Source organism: Argiope bruennichi, chromosome 2 (genome assembly GCF_947563725.1).
Source record: "Argiope bruennichi chromosome 2, qqArgBrue1.1, whole genome shotgun sequence".
NCBI lineage: Eukaryota > Metazoa > Arthropoda > Arachnida > Araneae > Araneidae > Argiope > Argiope bruennichi.
In genome coordinates, this window is record NC_079152.1 from 138,684,223 (window position 1) to 138,712,123 (window position 27,901).

The window sequence follows — 27,901 nt, forward strand, 5'->3', positions numbered from 1 at the left end:
TTGAAACTCCTGAGAGTGACAGGCATTTAATTCTTATGATTTTAGGAACCTTGCGTTAACTCTGTTCATTCTTGCTGAATTATTAGTCTACGATCTCCTCTAACATTTAAATATCGAATTGAAAGTGCAGAAGACCTATATCAGTTAGTAAAATTAGTTAAATTAATTAACTATATTCCTAAAACTATTCGAATAATGTCTCTGTACCAGGTATTTTTCATAATTTCGTAAGTGTTTGAAAGAAGTTTCGCTTTTTAGACAAAACAAAAATCAACTTTTTAAACTCCCTTAGAGTCATTCAGAGAGTAAAATTTCAAAGTGAAAAAACAATGTAATTTTTTGAACAACCGATTACTTTTGTTCTTTCTGATAAAAAGAGCACGCGAACACACGCTTATGTTTGTTTTTATCAGGGATTCTCTAAAAATATTGATCGAATTTTATTTAATTAAATCGAAATACTGCATGAGTTTTTAATAAATAACGGGCACCATTTTAGATGCTGGGTCTCTTATCTTACTCCCTTAAGATTTAATTTTCAATATCAAAGCAAATCCAGAAGCATGTTTCCTGGTTGATAAAAATTGAAAAAGGGCAAATACTATGTTTTAACATAATTTATGTGTGCTCTTATGTAATTAATCTCTTAAAAGATTTCTTAAAAATTTATTAAGAAATTTCAAAAATAGGGGGAAGAGTTGCAGAACCTCCAATAATAAGCATTTATTAACGGGATAAATACGTATAATTAAAGATAAAGCAATGTATAATTAAATATGTATACAATATAATTAAATATTTATAGTATTAATAAAAACTGTTAGACTTTAATTACATTAAATGCAAAATATTGTTGTGAATTATAAATAAAAAATACTTTAATCTATATAACGCCTTAAATGTTTAAAAGTTTTTAATATTTAAAGAATAATTGCACAACTAAATCTCATCATTGGAAAAACGATTTTCTGATTTATAAAAGCCGTAAAAATTATTTGAATCTATAATGTTTCCATAATTTACCTATTTCTTTAATGACAATGAATTCTATATATAAAAATGATAAGAAGGGAAAAAAATCATTAAAAATAATCAAACGAAAAAATATATTTTCCTCTCTAAATTTTTTTCCCTAAATAAAGCAAGAAAACCATAGTAAAGATAATAAAAAAAACATTTCTTAATGCTTCGAAACTTTTTTTACAGTTTCCCTTCAGCCGTCAATTGAAGCATGGGAAAGTTTTTGTTTTACATTGTTTGAATATATATCATTCGATTTCGGTGAATGTTAAACTTTTTCAAGTTATGCGAGGATTGCATGAGTTTAATTTCAAACCTTGGATAACAAACGTGCTAATGTTTTTATACAGTAAACATATTAATTTGAATGAATAACATACATGCATGTGCAGTTAGAGACTAATTAATTTCGTCAAAGTAATATTTAAAATTACCTTTAAAGTGATAATTTAAAATTTATATTCAGCTGTGAAGAGTTTATTATATAAAAAATTTCTTGGCAAGTGTTTGGCTTCAATACCTCAATATATTTTTCCCGCGTTTCTTAATTTTTGCTGTTTTATTAAGATCGAAAGATTCTTATTCTGGTTGACGTATTTTGAAATGGAAGCGTTTTGTTATTCTTAAAATTTGATGGTTTCGTCCATTTAAATTCATTATGAATAAATACATCTTGAGAAATTATCAAATAATCATCGAATTCATTCATTTAAAATTATGGATCTGAAATTTGAGATCAGTTGAAAATCAAATTCTAGAAATGCAAAGAATGGTAAATAAAGTTGGATTGATAAATAATGAGCAAATAAATTCCAAGCAAGCTGGACAAGATGTCGTGCTTTTAGTTATGGTCAGTAAATTGGGGCAATTAAAATTATGAAAAGAGATTTTTAAAAAAACAACAACTTATAATTGCTATTTTTTAAAACCGTTTTATTCGATTAATTTATTTATTGACGCGAATGTTTCAATTTCAGCAATCCAGTCTGGCATCTTTAAACAAATAAACTGAAGCAAAGTATATAAATTTCATGTTATCTAAGTAATTAAAAAATTAATTTTCTACAGTTGGAAAAACCTTGAAAGAATAAAAAAAATCCTTTCATATTTATGGTAAAGGAATTTAGTTGTTCAAAATTATGGAAATTGGAAATTACTAAAACTTATTTGTATAAGAGAAATTTTTCTTCGCATAATATGAGACACATATAAAGGGAAAATAATGATGTGCAGCTTAAATAAAACTCTTAAAATGCCTTAAATAATAATTGCATTAATATACCAAAAACAAATAAATATCATTCTTAAAAGTATTAGTAAAAGAAGAATCGTCAGAGACTAAAAAATAACCTCTAATAAAATAAAAGCCACAGCTGAGCTATTCGTGCGTTGATGGCCTGCAGGAAAATCGTTGATCTTCAAGCTATCAAATATCACAATATCACTTTGAGTGGTTAGAAATTGCAACTCCGACGCATAGTTTTCAAATTCTAAATAGAGTTTTATGAACTAAAAAATAATTGAAATTTTGACTTTTTTCTTATAACTTTCGAAAATATTATAGTACGAAAAAACTATACAAATGCTTTATATTTTCTTAAAATTTAAAACATTATCTTAATAAAAATATCAAATGTCCTGCCTTATTTCTCTAATTAATTTTTTAAAAAATATTTCTTCGATTTTATAGAATTAAAATCTTTTTCATTGCTATTACAAATTTCTTATCCTAAGTTTAAAACCAGGGTACGAATACTTGCCTTATTTTTTGCTATAGAGTAGGTTTCTTTTAAAAGTAAGCTTTTAATAAAATTTTGATATAAATTCAAAACTTATATAAATTTAAGGCGAAAAATACTTTGATCATGTTCTTATTAAAAACAATCTTCGCATAAAAGATTCAATTAAAATCTTTTGCAAAAAGTAATTCTGACAAAATCTGCCCATTGTCAAAGGGGGTTATGTAATAATTACAAAATATTTAGAAAACCTAATTTTTTAATGTGGCAAAATATTACATTTCAAAATTAAAATAATAGTAAATTTTTCAGAAACAAGCTTCCGTAAATAATATTAGATATAAATAGAACTTGTATGCTTGTGAATATCCAAAATGAATATTAAGTATGCGTTTGAAACTTGCAAAAGGTGCGAAACCTAAATATCAGATCTTTCAAAGAATACCTCTGATATCCACTGAAAGATGAAATCTGGGTTTTGAAGTATCTTTAAGAGAAAAGTTAAGAAAAAAAAGTAATAATTTAAGGAAAAAGAATACTGATTTTTAAGAATTTCTTTCCTCAAAGAAGACTGTAATCGATGTACATATACTTTTTATTGGTATAAAGTCCTTCATATTAGAGTTACTCTTCTTTCTAGTTTAGTTGCATTAACGTGACGTTTTAAAGCAACATTAGGGATTTTTTGGGACGGATCTCGTAATTTTGAATCGCGGTCAGATGACGAGACCAAGATCTGAGTTTTCTCCTCCCCATCCTCTCCAAGCTTCCACACCACACAAGCGGGGGGACGTTTGACTCCGACGAATTTAATGTGCTCCAGGGCGGTTTACACGACGTTTCTTCGGTGGAATTGGGTCTCGAACCTGAAACCGTACCACCAGGCCACCACGTCCTTCTATTCTTAGTTGTAATAAATGTGATAATTATTTCAATGTAGAAGATATTGGATCTCAATTGTCTATCTTTTATTGCAAAGATAAATTAATATCTATTTCTAACAAATCTTGTAATAAAATAGTTTTTTCAAATATTAGTGTTTTCCGAACAAGTACTTAAATACATATTATCGCTTTTTTTTTTCGTCACATAAGTAGCGCTCCTACAGACTTCATCGTTCGAATCCTAAGTAACTGAATAATTACGCATATACTTCAAATTATAAGTGTTCCTAATTGGATTCAAGTTTCTTGCAAAATGCCTCGAAATTTCATGACTATGATATTTTCAACTATACAAATTATTAAATGAAAAGATTGTGTATGTGATTTCTGTTATTTTTTTTTTAATTTGATGTAAACCTGATATTTTTATTACCAATACCCAATTACGCATTCGTTTTGGTAGCTGTTACCGTATTTCGAAAAATTAAAGTATTTTAATAATCAAAAAAATTTATTCGCTTCTTCTAGATATTAATATTTTCGTGCTCTACAAACAATAAAATATCCTTAAAATTTAGAATATTACAATTAAATTTAATTGATGTAATTATTTTTTGGGCAAAAATTTAAAATTTTTCATATATCCTTTGATGAAAATTTTATTTATTATGATAAATAATTTTTTAAGAAGATAATTTTTAAAAGAATATATCAGCAGAACTGATTTTATGTTTTTTTTAATCGGTCAATTGTCTTACTATTGTGAAAAGATACTCATCACGAGTTGGTGCAGATTTTATCAAAAGAATAAAGATTTCTTCAAAAGAATGAATTTTTGAAAGAAATCCGTTCTATCTTTTGTATTTTATAGCTCCATAAATTTTACTGCTTTGTTATTTTACTCTACAAACGGATTTTTTGTTTTGTTTTTTTAACGAAATTTGATAATGATAAGAAATTAAACGCATAATTGCTAATTTTTCTTTGATAATTTTTCATATATTTTTAAGACTCAGCATTAATAGTTCTAAAATAAATTTTTCAAATTCCACGCTACCTTTGAATTACTCAGACAAAAACTGAAAGTTAGTTTGAACAAGCGATAAATACTCAATTTTGGCATGAGAGTAGGACATTGAATTGTTTAGCAGTGTGTAATATTTCTTACAGGATCATAATTTTTAATTAATATGACTAATAAAAAAAGATTAACAAATAAAAATTAAGTTACGATGTATTTTACTTGAAATGAAAAAATTAGTTATTAATTTTTTTATTAAACTATCGTGTTTTTTATTAGTTCATTTATTTCAAATTTTAAATCAAAGCTGGTTCTTTACATTATTTTTCACGGGTATCTTAAACTTATTTACAGCTATTAACATATTTGTATTTCAAATGAAAAAAATAAAAGAAAAGAAACCGATTTTAAGCACAAGGATAAAAAGGAACATTATTCTAATACATTCATAAACCAAATATACATCAAATGAAATCTTTCAAACGGTTTAAACACGCAAATATTCTACGTCTTGTTTGAAATTTATTTCTAACTGTATAAACTCCATCTAATTGAAATTTCATGTATTCAGTGTAGTTTTATGCTTTCATTTCTCTTCATGTCTTTAAAAGAGAGAATTCTCGATAACACTGATTTTAACTCAAATGTTTAATAATGACCCGTTCATTATTTTTCACTGTTGCATAAAAATATGTCATAACTTATTAACTGTTGCTCTTTCTAACGTCTTTTATTCGTATTTTATCTACAGTTAATGAAAAATTCATTTTTCACTTTATGTATTTAATATTTAATTTTATACATTATTTTTTAATATATATATATATATATATATATATATATATATATATATATATATATATATATATATATATATATATATATATATATATATATTTAATAATGCAAATAAAAATAAGAATTATTTTATTATCCAATATATGTATATATCTGTTACTTATTTATTACAGGAGAAAAGAAGACTAATTTTTTTTATTTAAATTTGTAGCTGAAACTCTACCTTTTCATGATCTAAAATTTAATAGTACCTTTAACATCGAAACCTACTTTGATTAATCTATATTATTATTCTTTATACTATTTCTTTCATCAAAATCTCTTTTTCTCGACTCATATTAAGTTTTCGGCAATGAATAACAAATCGTTGATTAGAACTTCAGCAAATTCCATCTTTGCATTTACATTAAAACACATTTTTTTCTTCAAAATTTCAGTTAAAAAATGATTTCCGGAATTCTTAAATCACCAACCATTTTTAGCTGTTAGCTTTTCAGGGTGGCGGAGGAAATTGTCTGGTTTGGCAAACTTCATGAGACAACATTTGAAAAATATTTAATATTGGCCATCGATTAATTTAAAAAGTATCAAGCCAAAATAATGATAATAATTTTCTGAAAAGGACATTATCCAGTCTACACACTACAATCAGGTGTTAAGTATTGCAAAGCTACAGCGATGAATGAGGTATGAATGCGTTAGGTTTCTTTTCTCTTCTTTTTTGTTGTTTCTGTTTCGATGTCTTAAATTTAAACAATTCAAACAGAGAAAATGAATGCAAATGAAACTGCACCAGTAATGTCAACGACTTTATCGACACAGCCATATTATGTTTGAAAATAAAGACTGCATAAAATTCATCAAACACTTTGTTCAAAAGCGTTGCTGATGGATGCTACATAACTTACTGCAATTATGATTTCGATCAACCCGACTAGGAATGAAAGACCAACTGTGACTAAGTATTAAAATCTATCAGACTCGTAAGTCAATATTGAAGAAAAATATTATTGCCAGAAATGGATGCCAGGAGAGGTCATGATCCCTCCTCTAAATCTTAGACAATATTTCGTAGTTAAAAAGGAATGCTCTCACAAGATTCGTCATATAATAGAGCTATGGTATATGACTTTGAAAAAAAAAACTTTAGTTTTTAGTTAAAAATGGTTAGATAAAATGTTAAATAAATTGATTTATTTTTATAATCCATCCTTTTGCGGCCATACATATTCTATCTTCTTTTTTTAAAAAAATGTATTTGATGAACAGCCCATTCGCCTTTGGGGATTCTCGTGAAAACTCCTAGCCATGAACGATAGGCATAATACACTCTACTCTCTGAAAACGTTAGATAGTATGTTATCAAAAACATTTGGCTGCACAAATTGTCTATTACATAGATATTGGTGTACAGGTACCTCAAAAAAAGTAGTTAAAATCGAAACATTACCTGTGCTGAAAGTTACACAATGCTGAAATTTTGGCGAATTTATTCAAACTATTTACAAATTTTCACGAATTGATTTTATTTCTGAACTTACGATGCCAAAGAAATAATTCGATGAGGGTGGGTGATTTCTGTTATTTTGCAATATTCTTCAAAGCCAACATGACTTAAAAAATAATGAGAATCAATTTATAATTTGTTCAATTAAAATTATTTTGACATTTTTATGTAAAAGACGTGCTTATATAAAATTATGTGTATCCAAAGTTTTTCTAATATTCTATGTGATATGAAAATATTTTTATTATAATGGCACATTATATTTCTTCGTTTGCCCATGGATGCATCTGTTGATCATTATTCCTGTATTTAATGTGTATATATTTGGCGAATGACAGAATTTGAATTCAATATGAGTTTAAGTATTTCTTAAAATATTTGTTTTTGACTTTCATTACGATATTTTGTTTATAGTTAGTTGAAATAATGTACATAATAAATCATTATAAATGTACACTTGTCATAGCCGGTTTCTGTCCACAATTTAACAAAAGTATTTTCTCAAAGACTGATATTGAGTTCACTTTGTTTATTAAATTTAAGACGTTCTATAAAAGTTTTTCTCCCTCTAAAATAATTCTTATAGAAATGCTTAATAACTTCAGTTACATTTTATGTTATAGATGAACATGACCATAAAGATATTCTCTTTTACGTAGAATCCCACCTTATGAGCGGTGCTTTGAGAATAAATTTATATGATGATAAATATATTAAATATTGTAAAAACTGGTATCAATATATTTAAAACCAGCGGAAGTGGTCTTCCCAAAACTTTCTCGCTTACTCTCTAATAAATATGTTATCCTAGAGAACGCCTTGCATAGTATTCGCCTGCAATAGCAATGAAATATTAACTTTTAGCGTGAATTTAGCATTTCGACTGAATCTATCATGTGATGATCCTTGAAGATTTTTTTTTCTTGGCGTTTAATCTCTAGCATGCTGTTAAAAGTATGCGAAAGTTGAATTTGGGTTTTATATGCGTTCTTCCCAAATGATTGAAACAAAAATTTGACACAAAACTACAATTGTAGTCACATGGTACCACATCAGTTTGTCATGGGGGTTTTAATTATAGTGTTTACATGTTTCTGTACACACAAACAGACAAATGATCAGCGACTCTTTGGATTTGGTTGAAACTTTGATAGGTGTCGACACTATAGATATTAAATCCGTGAACCGAATTTTATCTATCTAACTCTCTTCGTTTTGTAGTTTTTGTGTAAAGATATATATAATTGGATAGGCGGAAAGACAGATTTCCTCTGAACGGATTTTGCTCAACATTTCATAAAAATCTACAAATTTGGTGTAAAGGCCGTAACCAAATTTTATCTGTCTAATTTCGAAGCATTTTTGAGTTATTTTTGCCACAGATATACGACAAATAGATACAAATATCAGACAAAAATTTGTTTTTTTAACTCAGGGGGAAAGGGCCTGTTAAAAACGTGAAGAATCGTTGAAACCTCGAGTTCAAATTTTTTGGCATTTATAATACTTTTTCAATACTTCGTATTCCAGAAAGTAATGATAAGGAAAACTAATGAACCAATCACAACCCCTCATCTGATTTTGTCAGTTTTTATTTCTTATGCACCATCATGATTTTTAGGTATGTCATCGATGGTTTCCTCTCTTCTTCCACTCTCTCTTTTTTGACAGAGATGTAAAAAACACAATTTCATAACGTATTCTCTATGGGAAAGGCTCTTGAGATAGGAATCTCCAGGCCCAACCATTGGGCACATTTGAAAATTTTTTATTTCTCATTGAAGCTCGTGATTGTGACTCTTATTTATGTAATCGAGGGTCGCCAACTCTGCACCACACTTCATTTTCGGCAGAAATAGAGGAAATGCTTCACTGTATATTCTCTATGCTCAGATTTCGTGACCGAATTTTGCTGCCTCAGCCACTGGACTGGTTTCAAAATGTGTGATGAATTATCTGCTTCCCCTTTCCACAGTTTATATCATTTGAGAGAAATCCTCAAAACACTATTTCATTATAAATTATCAAAATATTCTTCAAAATAAATATTTTATTAGAAATGTGTAGAAAAACCTCCACAGAATTTCCATGGTAGCCTTGTACTGATCTCAAAAATGTTTGTTTAATATGAATTCTCGCGAGATGTCTATCTTCGACTCCTATCTATCTCTGTAATAATGATAAAGTTTTATGAATGTTTAGATATGCTTTCAAAATAGCGAAATGAATTGAGAAAATAATTACTAAAATCTATCTGATTATTCCGGTTGGATGATATCTGCAAATTTTATTGTTCAGTATTAAAATTATATAATGTTATATATTATTTTTATTTATAAGATGTCTATGAAAATTATGAGCTTTCATAAGAAATAAAAACCTCATTTATTTTTTTTTATTTAGTGATTGTAGCTGACGAGTTATGATAGAGTTTTCTCCCCTTATAGAATACAGTATTTCTTCCATTCTTCCATTAGTACTCAATAATTTTTCAAGCACCAGAAAACGATCTCATACCAGACAACTTCTAAGTTACGAAAACTGCAGATCAGTAGAAGTTAAAAAACAACGTTAATAATCAGTAGAAGTTAAAATACGTTTAAAAAAACATATTTTAATGACGAAAGCTAAATTTATAAACCAAAATATTGTAAAATATATCACATTAGAGAAAAAAATATAGTATATTTATATATTTATTAAATACACATTATAATTGAAAATTCTTTTGCTAACTTTATGCAGCTCACCTGAAATCTGCTTACAGTGTCTTACTGCCCCTTTACTTCCTTTTTGAAAATACCGGAGAATAGAGCAATCGGAATGATGCCGTGCAATACCGGCTACTATAGATAAAATTGATAAAACTAATCTGATTTATTGAAATGTTTATTGCACCATTTAAAAATTTTATTATTAAGATGTGATATTTAATTCGAATAATAAAAAAAATCAGACTAAAATTATATGATATATTAAGATTAGACAGTAATTAACGGAGAGAAATAAATGAACAAAGAAAGTTAATTGGTGAAATATAGGCTATGCTGAGTCATCAACGACTGGACCACTTTTCCTTTCAGTTATTATTATCAACAACCGATATAAAGGAAAAAGAAAAGGCTTTTGATCTAACACGATGGCGCACGCAAGTATTTGCATCCATTTCCATTATTTAATACCAGAATGCGAACTTTTTCCAATTCTCGAATAAGTGCCTAATCACACCGTCTTAGCTGTCACTTAAATGTCGGTCTATTTAAAGCAATTTTAGAAAACTTAACATGAACTCGGGTGATTTTAATCACCTGGCACCGGCGGTGTTCAAAAGAAATGAATAAATAAAATACATGACATTCTTTATTGCTTTGTTTAATATGGGAAGACAGGCGCATTATAGCCTTCTCTCCTATCTGAATAATCAATGATCAGGTCAGGATCGCTTAAGCCAAGAGAAAATCAAAAATGCCTAAACATAAAAAGAAAGAAAAAAATTCCAGAACCGGAGTGATTATCTCTGACTCGGCGATCAGGCCGGGGCTATCGAGAAGTGTGATTTATTTGAAAAGGTAAATAAGACGTAATCAGCGCGAATCCTGATGCTTTTAGCCGAGATCGATGTGAAAGTAGAGAAGGAAATTAAAAGTGTTTCACCGCGAAACGGTGCTTGTCATATTCAATTAGGAGGACGACGTCTCATCTCCATGCTGCTAGCCGACTTTCTTCAAGGGTTTCGGGGCCACATGATGGATAATCGAATTCTTCCAAAAGCTCTGAGCGACCGAAATAAGTGGTCAGGAGGAAAAGCGATGATGGAATTTTTATCCCCGCCGCCCCTCTCCTCGCCAGCAGCATTCTTTTTCTTCTGATACAAGGAAAGAAGCCGCTTCATCAGGGGGAGGGGAGAGCGAGCGCGGGATGCATTTATGCAGCGTTTGGCAGTTGACGGCTTTTTGAAGCGGCCGTTAATTACGAAAGAGCTCCCGCCGACGATAAGAAATATTATCCACTCCCACCCTCAGCCCCACACCCCCATCAACCCGAATTTCCTTTTACTTCGCGCTTTAGCTAAAACAAACTCTGAAAAGTTAAAAGGATGCCAGGCAGCAGCGCGTGTATGTTCTCTTCGCCATGCCTGCGTACACCCGCGTATGCGTCGTGCATGTCCCCAGCGACGCGCGAATGCATTATCACAGCCGCGAAAACTTACATTCTGTAAGAGAGAGAGAGATCAGGAGTAAAAAGGTAGGGGGTGGGGGAATAAGGATGCTACGCATAAGTAGGGAGGGTGAGCATGGAACAGAAAGAAGGTACGGAGGGATGCAGAGTGGGGGGGGGGGGAGGTTCGCTGTCGCGCCGGGGACGGATTACTTTTTAATGGGGACAGCAAAACCACATTAATATCAAATGCGACTTCGGTGTCGGATGCGCGCGCATCGCCAGATTGCTCGGTGCTAACGATCCTCGTGGGTATACTTGGCAGACGAGAAAATCGCCAGCCACTGTCAACCAACATCGTGGGTAATTTATAAACTGCGGCGGGCGTCTCGAGGGGGATTTTCTCTCACCCCCCCCCTTCTCCTCTCACTCCCGTTTCCAAAAGCCTCTTCCACCCCCATCACCCTCTCCAGCGCACTACGCGATCTTTTTGCTGCCGTTTGTGAGAGTCGATATACACACATTCGATCCCCCTCCCCCTTCTGCTATGAAAAGGCATAAAAGCAAAGCGATCCCCGGATGAATAACAACAACCAAATGACCATAATCTGCCCGTTAATAATCTTTTTTTTTTTCCTCTCTCTCTCTCTTTCCTCCTCGGTCCCTATCTCCGCTCCTTCTCACAGTTTGCAGCTCTTTTATTACCTTTTTATATTCATTTCTCTGTCTATATCACGATTGAAGCATTACCGCGGAAGAAAAGGGGGGGGGGACGATATGTGTGTGGCAGAGGTGGGGTGAAAAAAAAAATCTCTCTCACAGAACAGAGGAAATCAGGTAAGTTATTTTATTATTCATACGTCTCTTCTCGCTGAAAAGGAATTTTCGATTTCGGAATATAAAATTTCTCGTTAATGGAGGCAATGTGGGAAAGCATACACTGAGAGGGAGATGTGTATTTAAATGTGCTTATTTGAGATAAAGAGAAGAAATTTATTCGTCGTATTCGAACACCTGGCATACCGGTTGTTTGAGAGATTTTAAAACCTGAAAATAAGCAATCGTCTTTTCAGTTATTTTTGATACGCTAGCATTGGAAGCGCTGTATAAATACAATTCAATTTTAGGATAGTAGTGTAATTTAATTTCCGTAATTTCAGCGCCATTTGCAAATGGCACTGCATATTGTACAAATAGATTTAAGAATTAAATATCGAAAAGAATAAAAGTTATGTATCAATAAATTAAAAAGAGGCATAAGAAATGAAATGCTTGATAATGTATTTGAAACGGAATTCAAATTATTCGTAGAAGAGTCCAAGTCAAAGAATTTAATAAGCTTAAAACAGGTTCATACTGGGACTGAACTGACGATGTTAAGTTAAATAATAAAATGAGGAAAATTACAAAAAAATTAAAGGGACGCATAAAAATAATTACTTTTTCAATTTACATTTGAAAAGCATTTCCTATAAAGTTTTATTAAAATATTTTGATTCTTAAGCAGCCCCCTTCAGGGCCAGCTGTTCTACCATAGTGTCAATAGCATTCATTTAGACAGGTCAAACAACTTTGTTGAATTGCATCTAATCATACTAAGTGAAAGTATTATTTTAAACTATTCTTGCAAAATGAAAATAAAACATTCTGCATAGTTCTCTATGCAAGCGAAGTGGCGAAGTTTATTGGTGAAATGAGTCCAATGATCGAGGATTTTATTTTGCGAGATCTTAAGAAAATGAAAGGCTGGGGAGGAAAACAGATGACCAGCGATCACGTATTTAAACACCAAGATTTTCGGATGAAATAAAAACAGTGCTCGAGAGACTCTATAGTGATTTTTCCCATAAACAATCCACCTTGAAATAGCCTTTTTCGAATTTCTGTTAAGAATGGGGTCTGGTGGATGTCATGCGATTCTTAGTAACTTATTTAATTATCATAAACTTTCAGATGAAATAAAAATTGACGAAACCAGACCAGTATTTAGGGTTGCATGACTATTATATATATATATATATATATATATCTTTCCCTTATTATTTTAAATTCAAGGTATTAGAACTTCATTTAAATTAACATTAAAAAGGCGATTACAGACTTCAAAACTCCTCCCATTTCAGCAGCATCTCGTTTTCTTGAAACCCCTTTTTAATAATTTCAAAAAGCATCGCGAAAACAGCATTAACAACGAGACTCTTCAATTCAAAGAGTAGAGAAGCCTGAGGGCTGAAAAATAATAATAAAGATGTAGCCGCTTTGTAATATCTTATATTCGCATTTCTCCGTAACTGATGTACTTAAAAATGTTAAAGGAAAGAAACATTTATTGCGTGTTAAATAACTGAAATATCTCTCTCTCTATAATAATATTCAACTTCGTCTTGTATTGTGCAAACTGATGGAAAATGCACGTTTTATTACAGTCTTCAAAACAGATAAAATAGGCACAATCATTATTTGCTTCTGCCTTAAATAATTGATTTATTGCTCAACCGTTTGTTTCAAGGACAATATTCAACAGCAAAATGTTATGAATCAAATCAAAATGCACATATATGCAATATTATATTATGTTACATATATATGTTATATATATATATATATATATATATATATATATATATATATATATATATATATATATATATATATATATATATGTATGACATTATACGATTATCATATATACGTTACGTTATAATATTACGCACGCATGCAATACAATAATAAAAATCTTTATAAATGCGACTTATTGAATAACACTATTTCATTGAGAGCCAGAATTTACTAAAACAATTTAAATGAAACTCTACTTCTTTTAATAACGACATAAAACTATAGTCTCAGAATCGTTAAATAATATAATTTATGTCTTTAGTTTGGTATTGCTCTTTTCATCTGAGAACACGATTACATTTCTTTACACATTCTATTTGTATTATAGCTTCTATATAATGTCTTTTTTACTTCAGTATGCAATTTTCACGGATAGCATCATTTACGCATTTTTATACATTTCCAATTCTTACATCATCACACATTTGTATGAGATTTCCATTCATATATTGCTTACCCTGTTCGTTTTTCATTATCAAACATTTTCAGTAACTAAAGATTACAGTCCTCTGATTCGAATCCAATCGTGGAAAAAGCAAGGGAAGCGCATTAAATCCTTTTCAAAAGTAGCTTCCTTTCCGAGAATCCTCTACAATATATCATTTCGCTGATGTTTTGTCCAATAAAAATCGAAGCTCATTTATCTCAGCTCTAATACAAAAATTAAAGTATCATTTCGTTTCTTAATGACAAGATTGAAGAAAGTAATTGAAAACAGGAGGGAGGGATTTTCCCGAAACTTCCTCGCATATTCTCCAGTAAAGGTCTTCTACCCCGCCGCCCCCTCTCCCACATAAAACTGTGAACCTTGGTGAAGGCTGCGAATACTTTGAGTAGAATTGGCGAATAAGGGACTTCCGGCAGAAATCAATTTTCAGTGTCTAGAATTTTTAATGTGTTGAATGTTTGTTTTTTTCAACCCATTGAAAACAAAATTTGACACAAAACTACTGCTGTCATCGCAAAATCACATACCGACCTACAATGGATTTAAATTATTGCGTTTATCACTCATTACGACTACACACAGCCCTTTGACAGATTGTGTTCAGAATTTAAAAACTGTCGATATTTTAGATGCTAAACCTGTATATCAATTTTTATAACTCTAGCTCTCTACGATGCGTAGTTATCAATTGAATGTGTATTGTGTACTCAAACAACAAGACAGGCAAAACTTTTTCTGTATAGAAAGTCCGTCAAAATGAGGTAGAAATATACACATTGGGTCGCAAGTCCCTATTCCAAATTTCGAAAATCTAGTTGAAAACGTTTTTGAATTATCATATTCATAAATGTAAGTAATGCTAAAACATGTGTTTTTCAAAAAAAAAAAAAAAAAAAAGGCGATCTGAAACGAGGAGATACGTCAAAATCTGGAGGTAGATGATTCCATTTCTTCCTCGATATTTCATATAGAAGAAAATTTTAAAATATAAGCAAAATACTTTTTTTTTGTAATTTATTCGAAGAAATGAAAAGTTTCAAATTATTTTTAAATAATCGCATATGATAAAATATATTTTGTAGCTAAACAAGTTTTTGCAACTGACTGAAGTACTGCAAACAACGTAAAATCGGTTCTAATATAAATTGTGATATCAATAAGAATTCAATAAATTTTCAGTAATATCACTTTCCGAAAATTGGAACTTCCCTTTCAAACATGGATGAAATCTGATTCTGTACATTATTGCACAGATTCGAGGTATTAAAATAAGTTTATATGTAAGAAAATAGACCTCTGAAAGAAAAGTAACACAATAAAATAAATTTCTATCTATTTCGGATGCCGCTCCCAAAATTGAAAAAAAAATGTTCCAGTTAGTGTAATTCCACACATAAATATTAAATTTTTAAAAACAGAAATTCTGTTCCTTTTTAGAGCATTCCAGCAGGTTGCCTTTCAGTTGAAAAAGCTTTCAACCCTCTCCTGCTAAGAAACATGCATAATTCAAAATAAAACATTGAAAGTGAAATACGACACAAATTCTTGAATAAAACTATTTAATATTTATAATTAAAAAAACTGAAATTAATATTTTTGTCGCAAAATATACGTCTGAGAAGGAAAAACAACATAAAATTAATTTCGACATTTCTTAAGCAGAAAAAGAAAATGTCGAAAATATGATGTATCCGACAAATCCTTCTTACTAATAAAAACCCGTTATCAAAAAAAGGGAGCTAAGAATGAAAAATTCTGCTACATCAGTACGTGCTGCATCAACGTTCTTTAATTTTTTGAGTCTCGAATCAAACACGAAAATGGAAAGAAGAAATGTGGAAAAAAGGGAGATTTTTCCATTGTAGATAGATAAATGAAACATTGTTGATTCGAAAAAGCTTCAGAGATATAAAATAAAAAAAAAAAGCTTATTCATGTTACCATATTTGTCAATTAAACTTTTGCGTCGGAAATACACAGTCTAATGCGATAGAAAAAGGCGAAAATGCACAGAATTTCTGCGAAATTTTTATGATCATAGAACTGAAGAATTCTTATTTGTGTGTCAAGGGGATTTCGCTGCGTTTCAGATCTCGCATGAAATTCCAGTCAATTATACATTAGTGTTACTTTTGCATCTCGCAGCAAAAATATTTCAGGAGAAGATATATCCAAGGGATTTCAATATTTTTATTTTAGGAATAGTTAATTCATCTGTCTTCGAGAAAGACGATTCATTCGCCGTGTTTTTAGTACGTCTGAATTTTCTTTCAGTCGAGATTTTGTTTTTAAGAATATTCTAGAACAAATTCACTTTTTTTTATGAAGAAATGTTAATATAAATAATAAAATAGAAAAACTAGATTTTCATAAGATACTATGCAGCAGTTAATAGGAATGTCTTTTAAATTCTTGAATAATTGAAAGAAAAAAAATGAAGCAGCATTTTCAATTAATTTTTTTTTTACTTCAGATTTGTTTTTATTAAATTCTAGAAATTCGCTCAAAGTAAAATAACAGATCAAAATGTTTTTAATCCATGAGAAAAAATTGTAAAATAAAATAGATAATTAATTTTTTATTAATTTTGATTCCTAATGAAACTATTTCATTTATTATTTCCCTAAAATATTAATTTTCAGAAATATACTTTTGATGGATATATATATATATATATATATATATATATATTGCTTAATGGCGCAATTTTGATCTGTTTATTGATGCAGTTATTATAATATCTAATATAAATATCCTACTACTTTCACATCTAGATAATGCATATAAATTAAGATGATCAGGAATAAGAAATTTTGCACAAAAGTCAAAGTCTACTCAAATATTGCTGAAAGAAAATATAAGTGCAAATTGAAAATTTCTTTCAGAAATTCAGGTGAATACCTGCTGATAAATGAAGCTTGGGAAATCTGTGCAATCGATAAGTAGGAAATGATCAGTTTTTCATGAGATAATATTTGAGGCACTACTTTGGTTTTTGAAATAAAAGTAATGTTAGGACAAAAATTGTTAGCAAACAGATAGGATTGTTTATTCCAAATATATATTTAAAGTTTATTTCAAATCTATTAAGTCGTGCATATTTAAGCATATTTAACTTATCAAATCGAAGCCATGTTTTTTTTTATTTGTTTGTTGCAATTAACATAATATATAATTCTGGGGAAATAGCTACAACATTTACTATTTTTTTTTTAGTATAATCAAAAGCAGGCATTTATTTAAATATCTTTTTCAGTATTAATGAATGTTTTCATATATGATATTATTTTTAAATATGCGAAGGCATCGGAAAGAATAAATTAAGTTGTAAATATTTCAGACATCTTTTATTACAACTGAAAGCGAATTTTGGCACTTTGAAAGCGATATCAAGCCTTTTTGGGAGTATTTTATAATATTACAGTGCCTAAAATATGTTTTTTTCTCTCTCTTTCCTATAGCGGCATCGAAATTGATAAAGGACTGTGAAATGATTTTACAAAAAAATAAATATGGAACATAGAAGTTATAGTGGAGTTGATAAAACTAATGCGATTGTATTTTTCTTTATTCTCCTATCATTTCGAATGCTTAATATAAACGCTTATGTGTGCCAGAGAAAGCTGAAAGCTCATACATTGCCTCATAGTACTCACTGGATCCATGCGTATTTGCATTACTGTATAAAAAGTAAATTACCTTTCAAGGGCTGACTTTGACTGGTTTAACCAACGTATAGAAATCTAGTAAACATGGTGAAGGCTTATGTGAGTATGAATACGAATATATCCGATTAAAGAATTATGGAGATAGAGATTCCATAGACTTTTCAGCGAGTATGGAGGTTTGGCGAGCAATACATCCCGCCATATTCAAAATGTTCTAAATAAAGATGCATGACAGTTACAAGAATGAAAGAGTTTCTACTGAAATTTTGTAAGAAGCCTAGATATCATTAATTGATATATCCGAAACATTTCCCAAATTTCATTGTATAGTTAATTAAGCCTAGATATCATAAATTAAGTTAAAATCTAAAAATTATGTACTGAAACAAAATTAGCACGATTATCAATAAATACATTTCAGAGCACCAAATTCTGTTACTCGTTAATGGAATAAAACGCATGCTCTTTTATGTAAATACATTTTAGATGTTATAGTTCAACGAGAATAAAAAAAATTCCATGCATATAATATTATTTTACAAATTAAATATATTTCATTTGTGTTTTATTTTCAACAAGTAAATATCAACCACTCCAAATAGGTTAATAGGTTTTCAACAGGTTAATCTAGTCAAAGCAAACACTATCCTTATTATTGACCAGCCAACTTGGCGACCACCTAGCTCGCCAGGAGTGATGCTCTCTAACATTTTCGATTAGAAATTTCTGTACCTTGGTATCTTAATTGCTTGTCAGCAAAATATTTTGAAACCTCAAATTCCGATAGTCACATTTAATTTACTCTGTTATAGAAGTCTTAATCCACTCTGCCCATTGTAGTATATATCACTCTAATTTTTTGTCACTTCCCCTAAAATTTAAAGAGGAAGAATTGAACTTTTATTAGTACAAAAACAATTTTGCTGAAACATGGGTTTTAAAAAATCTGGGTAAGGGAAAACAGTATCATTCAGCATTGAAGTCCTATGTGTACTACAAAAAACTTTTATAATTTATGCCTCCCACTGGAGGGGGGGGCATCTCGTAATTGAATATGAGAAGCTTCAGGCATGGTGATTGGTGAGTGAGTACAGAAAAAGCTGGGGGTCGGCTCCTCCCATCAATGACGGGAAGGGTTGTACCGTAGCCGGTGAGGGCCCCTAGGACTCAACCGCAGTTTCTCACTAGTGTTGCCGTTGCGGTGGTCCGGTCATTCAGATTTTTCCGTGTGCCTTCAAGAGGGTCGGAGTAGCCGGTTTAAAGCTTATAATTTATGCAATATCTCAAAACGTTATCCAATAAAAATGTCCGACTTATCATAAAATTCAATCCTTATTTTCAAAAGGATTTAAATGATGTAAATGATAATATTTATTTTTGTTTCTGTCAATAAATGTACTTATAAAAAAATTTATACTGTCTGCCTTTTAAACAGTCTTTTGGCTATAAGGAATGATATTTAGTAAAATGTTCTTGACACACCAACTTTTAAATTTAAAAAAAAAAAAAAAAAAAAAAAAAAAACGCTTTTATCTTCTGCGATCAAATCTGGCCGAGTTATGAAATTTTCAATATCACTATTTTAAGACGATCAGCAATATCATGATTTTGGGCTACTCAGCATTGGGGACACTTCAGGTGATAATTGACTTATCACTTCTTTGAGACTGTCGATGGAATGATCTAAATTCATATTTTCATGATTCATTCAGTTTTTAATGAGTGTGTTAAAAGCTGAATTTTAACACACTTATTTAAAATGTTAGCGTCTCAGAAATATTTTACTAAATATGACTCATAGGACTGAGGGTCTGTAAAAAAATTTAAAATTCAAAGAACATTTATTGATTCCAACTGCATAAAATTGTATTCTCTACTTCATTTAGATCATTTTTCGTATGTACTATAATAATAACTGTTTACAAAATTAAGTTTTGGGATCTGAAAAGTGAGGACATCTTATATATATATATATATATATATAAATTATTTTTACCTTACATATCACAGAATGACTGAATAAATAATACAAATATTTTTAAAATTTACAGAAACTTTTCGGTTGTGCTCATCTTTTCAGAAAATGTCATGTTTACTGTTTATTTTATTTCTTACAGGCATCTATTGAAAATGATACTTTTCTAGTTTTATTTTCCAGTAAGAGTTAACTTAAACTTTTAATCTGAGCTTTCATCAACATGATGACTCAAGTTGATAAAAACTAATTTTTCCCGTCAATGGTAACGTGCTTGTGCATTAAAAATTTTATTTTTACTTTCTATGAAAGAAATCACTGGAAATATGCTTAAAATATTTTTTTAAACAATAGAATAAAAAAAAGAAACTTAATTTATATGCTAAAAATTTGTATCCTTGGAAAGACAATTTCTTGAATTTTAAGATGATGTAAAACTCATATTTGTATAATATTTTCGTATTTTTTAGCAAAAAAATGTCAAAATTTCTCTCAATTTTTAGTTAATTAAAAAATCATTATAGGGCACACATTCCATCCTCTAAAGTATATATTGCCAAGTTTGTAGTTCTATATCAAGTGGTCTAACAGTTAAAGTTCCAATCCCACACACATTCACCTTTATTTTTATTTAAAGTAACTGACTCTTATCAGCAAATTGAGGTTCATTAAATGCACTTCAACTACTTTACAAGCGTTTAAATGCAGTTTAAATCTATAAAAATCGGTTATTAATAATAATTTTTCTTTTAATGAAAGCTGACTTATAAGCACAAAATATAGCAACATCATTAAATCATGAATACAATAAATTATAGCTGAACAACCTAAAATGGAAATCATTCACTTCCGAGGGGATACATGACAACCAATCTCTTGTTTAAACGGATGTTTCCGAACATTTAGACGTACACTTATTTATAAATGTTACTGCTTTCTTTACAGGTTTGGTTCCAAAATCGTCGTGCGAAGTGGAAAAAACGCAAGAAAACGACCAACGTTTTCCGCAATCCAGGCGCCCTCCTCCCCTCTCACTCCCTGCCACCTTTCGGATCCATGGGCGAGGGATTCTGTTCCTTCGCGACCACGGCCGACACGCGGTGGCCCATGTCCCAGATGGGATCACCGGGTCTTCCCCTGGGACCTTCCTTGTCGAGGCAACCTGCACTCGCACAGTCCCTGTCACAGCACAGCGCAGCAGCGGCCGCGGCAGCCATGGGAGGCATGAATCAGGTATTACGCACACCCCTTTCCGACAAAAGGGGGCGATTCTTTTAATAAAATATTTTCTCTCTCTTTTGTCATGCAGCAATGAATACTTGATAGTTTTTTCTCCCCTATTTTGACGTTATTTTAAAGGATATTTAGTATTTTGCTGCTACTTTAGATTTGCAGTTTTCTCTTCTCGAGGAAATTAGATTTTCATGTAAAAATATTTTATAAGTCCTTTGTTTTATCTTTTATTTACCTAATGAACCAGTAAATTATGGATATAACGAATCCAAAAAAATTTTCGATTTCCTGTCGGTTGAATTTTAGATACTTCCTATTTGGTTATGCTTCAATATTATTTTTTCAGTGAACCGGTGTAATTTGAACATCAAGCTTCTTTGTAATAATCTCTTTTACTATTTCAACTGAAGATATTTCTTTTTTTAAAAAATCCCTTGACATTTTAAAAGAACTTTGTAAAGCAGTTTTTTGTGGGAAATTTTTAATTAAAACTTTTTACTGAAGAGTCTGCTTACTGTTATTCAACGTCATTTTGAGGTGATCATTTGATTACTTATGATCCAACTCTTCTCTCCGGTACACAAGCTTTAAATGAATATTCGATATTTTTTTAGTACAGCTCAGCATTGTTTCTGTAGATGGATTTCATCCTTATACGAAGAGATCATATATTCGTTTTATCGAAGCATTTCGAATACTTAATTGGAGCAGAATTACATAAAGAAAAAAACATGTATTATTGCTGCAATATCTAAATTTTCTCTGAATCCGTCAATAGCATGAATCATCTAATTCCCGTTACGTTTTTATTCCTATGTTATTAATTCCTATTATGATGATCATTTTAATAGGTAATTTAATAGGTATTTCTTTCTCCGTAAAGTCTTTCAAGTAAAGACTTTGCTCTCAGGCTTTTGCAGTTAAAAATACAAAGTTTCTATAGTCAAAATGAAGACTTTCTTGCGAGTAAACTTATACAGCAAATGAAACTCCAAAGATAAGAGACTGCGTGCTGACATACCGATCGAGACTATTATAGTTCGTTTCTTAAGCACGAAGCTTTACTCTTCAACTCCAATTAAGTACATGAAATGAAGTAGAAATTCATAAATTCATCCTTTTGAGTTCATTGAGACAAATACTTTTTGAAGAGAAAACTCGCCTTGGCAAATCGGCGGGCACGAAGATTTTCCTTGTGGTCAAGTAATTCATACGTAAATTTCCCTTTTGCTAAAAAAATGATGCACAGAAATCAGATTCTCTTAGAATTTTCAAGTGAATGAAACAGTCTTAATGCTGAAGGAGCACTGCTTGTTTACAATAGATATTGTTAAAGAAGAGTCTTTATGTCTGTGACTGAAATGTCCTCTTTTTAAATATCAAGGTCTTTACAAATGCATTTTATAAAGATTCATTTTTGAAAGAAATTTTTTGGTTTTATAAGAAGTTTTTGATTTGTTTCAAATTGGAAACAATATTGATTTTCAAATTTTTATTACTATTTCTGTTATTATTTATGAAAGTGCTGTTGGCTGGATTTCTCCTTTCTGCATCTCTTATATTGTATGCTATGAATGAAATTTTTTACAAATCAATTTAAAGAGGTCATGTGATGTACACAAAAAAAAACTGAGTTATGAATAATGCTTGATTTGATTTCATGATACGATACATTAATTTCATTATAAAGTATTCGAAATTTTGTTTTTATATAATCTGGTAATTTATATTACTTACCAACGGTTGTGCATTTAATTTATCTTTCTAAAATTCTTATTAAATAAATGAGTTTGCTTTAAATACTTATGCGTCAAATAGTAAAAAAAATATACTGGAATTATAAAAGAATTATTTTTAAGTACAATAAAAGAATCTTTCTAATAAAATTAATGTTGACATTCATTTACGCGTTTAATGAATGATTATCTATATGGAGCTTTATAGCTAAATGTAAAAAAAAAAAAAAAAATATGCTGGAATTATAAAAGCATTATTTTTAAGTACAACAAAAAAAAATCTTTCTAATAAAATTAAAATTGCCATTCATTTACGCATTTAATGAATGATTATCTATATAGAGCTTTATAGATAAATGACAAAACGGATCGGTATCATATAAGTTAATACTTAACATAGTATTAAAAATTAGGGTGATTTTTATGAACAATTAATTTATAAACGAATGATTTTTTTCCTTTCCAAAGAAACTTTATTGCTTTTACTATTAGAATTTTATTTTTCTTGACTGAGAAACAGAAGAACTAAATACGAGAGAACGATTATTTGTAAAGAATATTAGTATGCGAAAAACTATTTTTTTAATTGTTTACCATAAGAATCGGTATCTATAAAATTCTTTAATTAAGTATATAATTCAAATTTCTTCCCAGACGTATTCTTAAAACAATTGATGGAAAACTTAATACTTGCATACTAAAATATCTCTCGGTAAAACTCTACACCAATTCGCCTATTAATGAACTTTGCGAAACACTGCATTAGGACAACTGGAGTGGATTTATTTCACGACCACTGATTCAAAACGTTCAATTTCTAAAGCTAAAAACTGAAACGATTTCCTTTCACCGAAGCCTCCTGTTGTGTGTTTTCCCTCCCACCAGGAAGGGTTTTCTTTAGTAGTTGTTAAGGCCTGTTATGTATATTTCTCTATATGCTTGTGCCCGAAGGCTGCATATATGTTGCGTAATGTCTGGACTTGTGTCTATATCGTTGCAGACTCCCAATTACCTATCCAACTACAACCATTTCGGCGGTGGGAATGGCACTACAGCGGGTATGTGGACCGATCGATGGCAGGACGGGAGTTTCTAAACAGAAGAAAGCCAGGAACTTATGCCAGAAGGTACATTCCCTCTTCACTTCGGCCTGCTCGGGCCACCCTTTCTCTACTCTGTCATTGCTTTCCATGTAAAAATACTCTTTCTCGTTTCACCTGTTCTTACTGTTGACACTAAAAAAAGATTCTTCTTGATTGTGATACTGAATCGGTGGCACTCCGTCACCTGACACAACGGGACTGTGTCTAAGAGAAGAATGAGCCCTCGTATAAAAACTGATTCGGCGGGGTTCATATTGTATTTTCACAAAAAATGCTTTTTTATTTATTTTATATGGATACACGTAAATAGCGTCGCAATATAATTGATTTTCCTTTAATCTTAGATTTAATTAGAAGAAAAATTTTTAATTCTTTAAAATATTGTTATCAAAGTAAAGTTGAAAATTAAATCAAAGTAAAGTTAACTCAACTATCGGAAAATCTAATAACAAAAACGAATACTCTTATAATACGTCTTGTAACTTGTATTTACTTATCATTAAGTCTTAATTTTGTTATAAGTCATTGTTTATTAAATGGCATCTCCCACTAATTGAAATCATCTTTGAGCACTAAAATGTATCACGTAAAATTTTAGAATGCAAATCTAATAATGGTTTTGTGTTTTAAAATTTTCTTATTCATATTCTCCGCTTTTAAAGAGTTTCAAGAGTTTAATTAACACCAAAAAAAAACTTCAGGAATCGAAATGTAAAATCATACTAATTCGATATTAATTTTAGGCAAGAAAATCCATATATTTTCTTATTGATTTTAAAAGTAAAAACTCTTTGAAAGCATTTAGCTGTAGCGTGCTCTCCTAAATCTTGTTCATCAAGCAAAGACTTACTTTCATAGTTTTTTACTACAAATTTAATGCAGTGTTTCGTAAAGGGAAATTATCTCACAGTTTGATTTATTTTTCACCTAAATGTAACTCAAAAATATAGAGATGTGAGCAGCTAAAATTAAATGCATGGTGAGAACATCGGCAGTTTAAGAAAAAGCTGCTCTTTGTAGTTATTAGTCAATTTATTATTAAATTTATTTATATCGAAGTTTAAATTGCTAACATAAAAGAAAAGTTTTTTTTTTTTTTTTTTTTTTTTTTTTTTTTTACTTTTACAGAGTACTTGCAAAAACAGTGAATGATCATATTATTAAATCTTGGTTGTAGTGATTGCAGACTCTATAACTTAACTGAATTATATAAAAATAAATTTAATTCTTTTCATAAAAATATCTTTTAGTGTAACTGAGCCAGTATTGAACTCATGAACCCTGCACGCATTCACTCTGTAAATGTTCTGCGAAACTTATTAATAATAATTAAAAATCAATTTCAACTAACAAAGTTCTGTTCAAGGATTCGTAGTTTAGACTAGTTTAGTGTTATTTATTTATGAAGTACAGCATCACTTTAATTATGTTCAATTTATATATGTATTCTTTAAGCGAGAAACGTTTTTCATCATGATTCGTTATTATAAAGTGCATTTTATGAATTACAGTTTGTTTTGTTTTTTCCAAATCAATAAGACGCTTTGAATGCCAGATGAATTTGAGCAGTTTCTCTCAGGTGGTTATCAGTAATTTGTTTCCTATTGAGGCCTATTAAGTGATCAAGAAGCACAAGGAAATTAAATTAACCTTAGTCTGAAGCTAATTCTGAAAAAAATAAGAAATGAATATGAATCATGTTGCATGTGCGCGTGCACCCTTTTTTTCTTGCAAGCTAGAACAGATTACCAATATTGGGCGAATGGATTATATCAAAGTAATGAAAAAATTCAAAAGAATTCTATAAAAAGTAATGATGCATAAAAAAATTCATTGAACTCTCAATATCATTCTAATGACTTCTTTATCGTGTTTCCTAAAGGAAATTGAACATTAAGCGCAAAGAAATGATATTATTCCTTACGAATAATAATCTTATTCAATTAAAATTTAAATACCCCAAATTGATTTCTTTACAAGAAGAACGAAATTACTACAACATTTCTTTCCAGAAGAACAGTATAATTTCTGATATTTTTATTTATTTATCTGTTCATTGAGAAGTTATCGGCTTTCTGATGGCAGATTTCAATCCAATAAGCGTTAAATCTACTAACACTGAAACGTCATAAAACAAATGTGGCGTCATTGAGAATTGCAAAGGAAATAAAATATAGTCTGCCTCATCAGGCGACAGATAATAACAGTCAACGATGCTTTGTAATAATTTAGATATAATAATAATTTGAAAAATCCAATCCTTTAATACTTAATATATATAAAGTTACATAAGCAATAATTAATTGACAAAATTATATGTACACGCTCAGAATTCAATGATCTATGTGTACGGGAAGATACGATAAGCACATGCTGACCGTTTAGTTTTCACAGACTGGTGGTATTGTGGGGCAATCGCACCGCTCTTCTTAGGCTATCCTTAAATGAACTATGCTGCACCTTAATGCACGGTTAAACCAATTCTAAGTCATTTACTTGGTATAAGAACAGACGATGATGGTAAAAGTGAGAGGCAACAACAATGATCTCAAACAGCTAGGAGCAAAGAATTAAAATTCTTAATGTGCAGACATTTTATGGAAAATCTTTTCTAAAGGTATGAAAGACGAGCCCTGTTATTCATTAATAGTTGAAAAAGTTACTTTCGTAAAACCTCTTTAATATAAGATTTCAGTCAAGACTTTCGTGAATTGATAGGTGTAAGTCATATCACTGACTCTCCGATCCTCCGAAGGCACACACGTGGATAACGAAAACTGAATGACCGGACCGCCACAACAGCAACACTGGCGGGAACTGTGGTTGAGTCCTAAGGGCCAACACCAGCCACGATATAACCCTCCCAGAAGGAAGTACGTCCCGTCATCGATGGGAGGAGCCAGATCCCCCATCTTTTTGTGTACCCTAATTAATAAATGTAAATGTAACAACGATTTCTTAAACGACATTTGTAGTTTCCAGAGATGGTGCGTTATAGCAGCGAAACATTTTTTGCAAATCAAAGCATCCGATAAGATGCGTTTCCAAGGAGAAGAAAAAAAAGTAATTTAAATAAATATTTAATAGCATATACTTTAACCCTTTACTCTTATCGTCCTTTCAAGGTTCATTCTTTTCCCGAAAGGCTGGGAATTATTTGAACATTCATTTCAGTATAAGAATTAAAATTCACAAAATGTGTAACTTTATTGGTGATACCTACAGATTCATGGAAATTTGAAAAATTTGCAAGGGTTAGCCGGTTCAGTATCAAATTTCTTAATTCATTTGAATATAAAAATATCGGGAGCTTCAGCTTAAATAAGAACGATTGTTATGCGACAAAAGTGAAATTGCCGATAAATTTTCTAATGAAATTTTCCCCTTCTACTTGTTTTTATACATATTCTTTCTTTTTCCCCAATCTTTGCAAATTTCGTATGCCATCCAATATGCTTCCCTTAAGACAAATTAAATTAATCAAGTGGTTTTTTTTTTAATTTTTGCCCTCCCACCTGAGGGGAATTGCCTCGTGTCTGGCACTCAGAGCTTCGATTTGCTGAGAGATTCTAATTCCCCGTTCATTCATTTCAAGTATATGGCTGTGCAGGTGTCGTCTCAGCTGGTCCCCACCAACTCATTACCCTCCATAACGACGAGCGCCTGCTCCTCTATGTACCAGTCGCCGTACGGGAGCCTCAACTCCGTTCCTCCGGCGGGACTCGCACCCGTCTCGGCCACCCCGCCCGGCGGATCCTCCGGGTCCTCGTCGCCGCCGCAGCCACTCGCCTGCGCCGTCGGACCGGCAGAGACGAACGACGTGTGGCGCGGCACCAGCATCGCCTCGCTGAGGCGCAAAGCGCTAGAACACACCGCATCCATGTCGGTCTTCAGGTGAAGCAAGAGAAGCAGTTGTCTGATTCGCGACGGGGTTTCCATTTCGGTACCTGCTTTTCTTTTGTTTGTTGTTTTATTTCCCTTTTGCAGTCGAA

At 30.8% G+C, this 27,901-nt stretch overlaps 1 protein-coding gene across 2 annotated transcripts in view; it reads left to right on the top strand.

The window, feature by feature from the left end:
• The window catches only part of LOC129961672 (homeobox protein orthopedia-like), a 72,764-nt gene extending 45,141 nt beyond the window's left edge, over positions 1-27,623 (top strand). For both annotated transcript variants that reach the window (XM_056075200.1, XM_056075201.1), the window contains exons 3-5: positions 20,783-21,070; positions 23,807-23,933; positions 27,505-27,623. In XM_056075200.1, coding sequence (XP_055931175.1) covers positions 20,783-21,070; positions 23,807-23,902 — 384 coding nt within the window. In that variant the 3' untranslated portion in view covers positions 23,903-23,933; positions 27,505-27,623. The remainder of the gene's footprint in view (positions 1-20,782; positions 21,071-23,806; positions 23,934-27,504) is intronic.
• The last annotated feature ends 278 nt before the right edge of the window (positions 27,624-27,901 follow it).